The sequence below is a fragment of the Tachypleus tridentatus genome, chromosome 7 (genome assembly GCF_004210375.1).
Source record: "Tachypleus tridentatus isolate NWPU-2018 chromosome 7, ASM421037v1, whole genome shotgun sequence".
Classification (NCBI taxonomy): domain Eukaryota; kingdom Metazoa; phylum Arthropoda; class Merostomata; order Xiphosura; family Limulidae; genus Tachypleus; species Tachypleus tridentatus.
Genome location: NC_134831.1, coordinates 47,370,923 through 47,377,656, shown reverse-complemented (window position 1 = coordinate 47,377,656; position 6,734 = coordinate 47,370,923). Strand labels below are relative to the sequence as shown.

Sequence of the window (6,734 nt, the reverse complement as noted above, 5' to 3'; positions counted from 1 at the left end):
GTAGAAAGGTGACAATGCACGACGCATTCAAGATATATTGTTGATATCTGAAAGATGATAATCTACAAAATATCCAATAATGCCATTATTAAGAGAAAAGTAATACAATTTACACTAGTAAATAATCATTAACTGAAAGGTGATAAACAGTCTATAGATAGTAAAAAATGCAATTCAAACCATGTTACATAAAAAACAGACTTGGACAGAATTGTCTAATTATTCTGTCCAAGCCTTTTATCTATGTAACACAGTTTAAGATGCCTAGCAAAGGGCTTCTGCCTATAACACTGCAAATAATAATGAAGTTTTTGTTACAGACATATGTTTTACCAATGTTTAACACTTTTTTAAAATTATTTTTCTACGTCTTGTACTTTGATTTTACTGTACAGGTAACAAACTTAGTTTTCTAAAGATTTGCAGTTCAAGATAAATATCTGCCACATCATTACATAAATTTAAATGCAATTTTATGAAACAATGTCCTATAATATTTTCAATTCCACCTTCAACTAAAATGAACAATATATTGCTTTGTTTTTCAAGGTAAAAACCTAACATGCTGTATAAAAAAAAACTAACACTTCACCAACTTTAGTAAAAGCTATGGTTAGAATAAAATCCCATCATTACCAGAAGTTTAACTATCTACCTATTTTCAAGAAAGCCTATAACTACAAACACCATAAAATAGTTGTGATAATTTGTAATTACTATTGAAGATTTTAAAACTAGAAAGTTGCAAAAGATCACACTCATAATTGTTATCTGGAAATTACAAGAAGTGAAAACTGTATTTATTTTAAACATTAAATTAAATAAGTGAAACAAAACTGTTTTATACTTTGATTTTTTAATGAAAACTAGTTAAAACAAACAAACAAAAGCATCATGTTTGGCAAGTTTAATTTAAGCATATGAAAAATGCTGTATGTTCACAGTAGTATATGAACCAGAGAAACTAGGACACTTTTCTTGAGACAATGATTGCTGCTGCAGTCTTTTGGCTGCATCATGTAGTTTTTTGACAAAGTCAGGAACACCTGAAATATTCAAAGATGTTATGGTTTTTATACCTTTCTCTGAAGTTGAAATACATTCAAATAATGTTCCTACAACTCTGTACATGCAATATCAACCTGAAACTAGCAGACCAAATCCTTATGTTATCTCTAAAACTCATTGCATAAATTTAAATTTCTAATCATGTGAAAAAAATCATCATATAGATGGTATAATGAACCTTTTACAACTTTTGGTCATTTGATACCAGACTAAACTACATGTCTTAATCATTTTTCCTTTCAATGTCCCATAACAAGATGTCAACTGACAGACTTAAAGATAAGAAACCCACTCCCAACTTTTGGACTACTCTGAACAGTGGGATTCATTGTCACTCTTAAAGCATACCTACAGCAAAAAAGTGCAGAGGATGATGTTTTTGAAGCTGTGGGATACAAACGATACAACTGACTAAGCCACACACGGTCCTTTTTATCTCTAGGTTTTTTATGAGCATTTTGAATTAACTTTTATCTTAAAACTTGTACTTCAGCTTCTAATTGTAAAGTTTAGCTTTGAAACATAATTACACTTCAGAATTTAACCTGTATTTTATTATTACCACAGAATATTACACTACTGTAGTATCCAGGTCTTTTTAGTGTTCTAAAACAAGGTTTATGGAGAAAATCAGTGTACAGTATCTTCTAATGTAAATGATTTATTAAGCAAGTTCTTCTTACTTTGGTTTAACAAGTACATTTCTTTTTCCTTTTTCAGCAGACATATCAGGAAATTACTTTGAAATTCTAGTACTGTTAAACATGACCTAACAGTGAAAATATCAAGTTACAGTAACAAATTATATACTAAATTTTACATGTAATTGTAATCTATTGAGACACTAGTTGTGTTTTTGTTATTGTGTGTGTGTTATATCATTGTCCAGATATTACACCTTCTACCTGGATATGAAGTAGATTACAGCACTGTACAATTTGGCAAGCTAACATTTTCTTTTCTGAAAACTTCTAAATAATATGTCCACAGAAGCTTTCACTTTTAAACTATAGACTTCATTAAATTATCTCGTTTCACTCAAAATACACATTTTCCACAATAGTTACAATCCTTCATTACAATGTGTTTTGTATTCCTTTTAAACACTATTTGTATTACTAGGATAAAAGTACATGAATCAATCACTTCTGAAAACAGAAAATTGTGATGTATCATTCTCTGAGGTAGAACAGTTGCTGCAAAAGTATGCACATGAAAACAGTATTCACAATAAATATCCTGAAACTCACCCAATAAAATGGTATGGTTTACAATAACAGATAATTCATTCTTCATTTTTAATACCACAACATTTCTATAACATGAAAAGTTGTCAGTAAAATTAGTGGGCTATTTCTTGTATCACTATCAAGTAATGTGTCAATCTAAATTTTAATTATTAAATTGACAGAAATATTCACATAATTAAAAATCAACATTTGGAGATAGCTGGACTGGATAATGAAGAAAACATGTTCTTTTTTTTTCCATACTGTATATATATTTTTGTGTGTTTCTCTGAACTACTTGTACCTGAGGATGACAATCTTGTTGAAACATTGTATATTTATAATAAAGTTTTCTTCATTATCCAGTTAAGCTGTCTCCAAATGTTTATTTCCTAAAAAAGTGGGTTTCTAGACATCAAACTTATATACTTGATTTCAGTATACTTCAATGGAACTTAAAGACTAAACATGAAATTGATATTATGATAAAAGAAAATGTACTATGCAAGTATCACATTCCACTCTTGTATAGATTATATCTAACACAAGTACTAATTTTTTCTTATTTTGTTTCAATTCTACCTAAGAACCCAAAAAATCCCATCCAACTGTGAGATTAGTCCTAAAGTGTTAGTTTCTATGACAGTAGTCACTTAAAACTTGCTGTTTTATGAAATAAATTTATTATACCCAACATCATTATAAGTATAAAGCTACTTCAAGATTGTCACATAGAGCATAGATGCTTTCAGATTCTTGCAATTCAACCACCAATTGGTCATCTACAGACAGAAGATTAATTGTGAGTGCAGCTTCAGTGCTCCAAAAGATCCAAAACTAATGTATCCTGTGCTGCACCCCCTGACCACTGTTCTTTATACACTATCATTTTTTACTTCTACCTTTCTCTTTAAAGATAATAAAATATAATTCTTTTTTTCTACTGATTATTTATATTTTGTTTTACTGGAAAGAGCACCTGCCATCCAAAGCTTGGGAGGAAGGGAGAAGCATTGACATTTTGTGAAGTGATGCTCCTGTTTACCAGCACCATTGACATTTTGTGAAGTGATGCTCCTGTTTACCAGCACCATGTCATTGACATTTTGTGAAGTGATGCTCCTGTTTACCAGCACCATGTCATTGACATTTTGTGAAGTGATGCTCCTGTTTACCAGCACCATGTCAATGACATTTTGTGAAGTGATGCTCCTGTTTACCAGCACCATGTCAATGACATTTTGTGAAGTGATGCTCCTGTTTACCAGCACCATGTCAATGACATTTCCTTTCATCAAACAAATATATTCAAACCAAGTATTATTGTGGTGACCAAATTCCAATGAGTTCTATATTCAAAATTCTAACATATCACAAAAACTACCTGTTTCTATATTTCTATGCTAAATATTTTTTTAAGTATTTAAATACACAAATCAATCATGTTCACTTTTACTTGATGTGTTACTCCTGACTAACAAAGTAACAGACAATGAGTAGAAAAAGTTTTAGTTTCTTTTAGGTCTACACCTTACTAATAATAACAACAAAAATTAGAAACTCTATAACATAATCACATTAAAAGAGAGAATTGTCTGTTCACCTGAGATAAACTGTGTCACTTCAAAATATTATTGGTGGCTAAAGAGAAGTAAAGACATTGCTTAGTTACACAGAGATAAACATGACTAATGTAACGTAGAGTTATTTTAGTGTAAATTAATTTTTAGTTATTGAGTGAGCAAAACTTACTACAACATAAGAATTATACTCAGTACCTCAAATTTACTGAAATCTGGTAAGAACATGAGATTTGCATTCAATATCTCATGTTTATTGAAAGCTGCTATGACAGTGAATTTACACTTGGTATCACAGTGTTGAAACTTCTGTATGCTCTGTATTCTTAGAAAGCACTTCACTTTTTAACATACAATGAAAGAGAGTTTGTTTTTGTAAAACTAATGTAGGGCAACCACAATCATAGAAATTTCTTTTTTTTTTAAAGTAAAAATGAGAAAAAAAAAGACTGTGGTAATGATTCTACATTACATTATTATAGTTATTCAAGATTGCTGGTTTCTTGCTGGTGCCAGTGAGTTTGACTACAAATATTCCTCTGAAAAGTGTAATTCATACGAAACATGGGAATTGTTCATCTTGTGTATATACTTGTTATGAGTTTCTCCCTCTTTTAGGAGGTAGCATATAATTAAAATGTTACCCTTAAGTTATCAAATTTATGAACTGTCAATTTGTCTCTATATTCCTGCCACTTATTTAACTGTGATCAACTCTCTCATATTATCATAACTACCAATATCTGTTTTGGTATGATAAAACAATACCAAACATGCTAATATAATATGTTTTAGGTTATAATAATTCCAGTAAAGCTTACCTGACTATATATAATTAGAAGAACACTCACCTGTGGAAGCAATCCAATTGTAAGCAGGAGACGGAAAGATTGCTTTGGGATCATCAAAGTAAGTAAGCACATAATCAAATCCATTCTGTAAATTTACATGCAAAATTAACAAAAGAACAGTAAAACTACATAATAAACAACTGCCTGAAGTTTAAGAATTTATATATTCAAATAACTTGCAAGAGCCAAACAAAAAGTCCATTAAGCCTGAAAAATAAATATTTCTTATAGTAACATACACATTTATTACTAAACAATGCAATAATCCAAAAATATTCTTATAAATCATCATTGTTAATAATGTATACATCAAAACAAAAGCAAGGTGATTTTAATGAACAGACCACCTCTATAAAACAAGTTAACCAAACTTTAGTGTCCAAATAGTGTTTATAGAAAAAAATTAAAGACAACTTTCAATTAAAGATAACTTTGCAAAATAAATTAGTTTATACACCAAAATGTTCTAAAATATCCTGATGAATAAGCACAAGTCAACAAGCATTCAAAAGTACGTGACCAAATTCAGGTTTACCATGTTATATTTTGCTTTCTGATTATTATGTTTTAAAAACTTAAAAAGTATGTAAATTAACATGTAAAATTAAAATATTTTGTATATATTTGTTTACATGTAGTTAACACAAAGCTGCTATCTATGCTTTACTCATCATAGGTATTAAAACCCATTGTGTAGACACAATGCTGTGCCAATGTGAGACTTTTGTTCAAGAAATTAGACATGAACTTGTTGATAAAGTAACATATATGCACATATTAATCATGTAAAAAAACTTAATAATATACATAGTTTGATATGTACAGATTACATCATGAAGCAAGTCTGTAACAAATAAAGGTTTCTGTAACCTTGCTATACTTAATAGATAAAGCAACTACACAATATTCTAACACTTATCTAAACTGCCTGTATACCAACAATATTCTTACATCAAATCCAGAACTATATTTACTGCACCTTGTACAGTTGGTTATTTCAACCACTTTTTTTTTTTTTTGTGTGGTGGGGGGGTAACTAATTATATTCTAAATTCTGAAAACTCCTCCATGATTTAAGTCTTACACAATACCTTTTTATATGATAAGTATAATAAAGAAAATTTTAATTTTATAAAGCAGCTATGGTAATATAGAAAGATTAAGGCTACAAAGAGTAATGAAAAAGAAAGTCAAAACTATAAAAACTCAGTTAAAACTTAAAAATTGTTATCCCTATTTTGACAAATCACTGTAATTATGCTAGCATGAGTGAAAGTAATGATAATTTGTTTTTAATTTTAAGTAACTCAGTTTTGTAGCTTCGATTCTCATTTGAATACTTTTTGTAGTATTAAAACTTCCCATATTAATATAGCTATCTAATTTGTGTATTTCAATCCCTAATTGTCACTATATAGGCTTAATTTTTTTATTATACTTTTCTTTTTTCCATTTTTATTGCTATATCTGTGTGTGCCAGTGATACCAAAAGTAAAGTTCATGTATACATGACTTGTTCTTACGACTCATCATATCTACCAACCCTATCCTCACATCTAATTATACGTTCAAAGCAGCAAATTGTCTATTTCAAACACACACACACTAGTATTCTTTTAAGTAAAAGAAAGGAACCATTGAAACCCCAAGCAGAAGATAATGTTCATCAATTTTTTTCTGTATGCTTGTCTGAAAAAGACATTTACTTAGATGAAAATATGTTGAAATAGTGAAATTTGCATTCACTCCATAAACATGTTTATGGAAATTAGGTGGCTTTGTATGTACAATAAACTTTAGTATTTGCTTAGCCAATACTAAGAAATAGTCATTATTAATATTCAGATAGTTTACAGATAGTTGTAAATAGATGATTTTATGACAACCATTTTGTTTCATAGAAATCCCTATTATTAAGTATTACCTACTTAACGATACAACAGATTGATAAACTTTAGTTGTTCATACAGTGTACTATTACACTGTCTTAACTTTCAACACATCTG

General features: G+C 29.4%; 1 protein-coding gene across 1 annotated transcript in view; it reads right to left on the bottom strand.

The window, feature by feature from the left end:
• Positions 1 to 839: 839 nt before the first annotated feature.
• LOC143255594 (stAR-related lipid transfer protein 7, mitochondrial-like) overlaps positions 840 to 6,734 on the bottom strand; it is a 49,273-nt gene continuing 43,378 nt past the window's right edge. Inside the window, exons 7-8 of the mRNA XM_076511477.1 lie at positions 4,729 to 4,813; positions 840 to 1,046 (exon numbers count right to left, since the gene is read on the bottom strand). Of these exons, the coding sequence (XP_076367592.1) occupies positions 913 to 1,046; positions 4,729 to 4,813 (219 nt within the window). The 3' untranslated portion in view covers positions 840 to 912. The remainder of the gene's footprint in view (positions 1,047 to 4,728; positions 4,814 to 6,734) is intronic.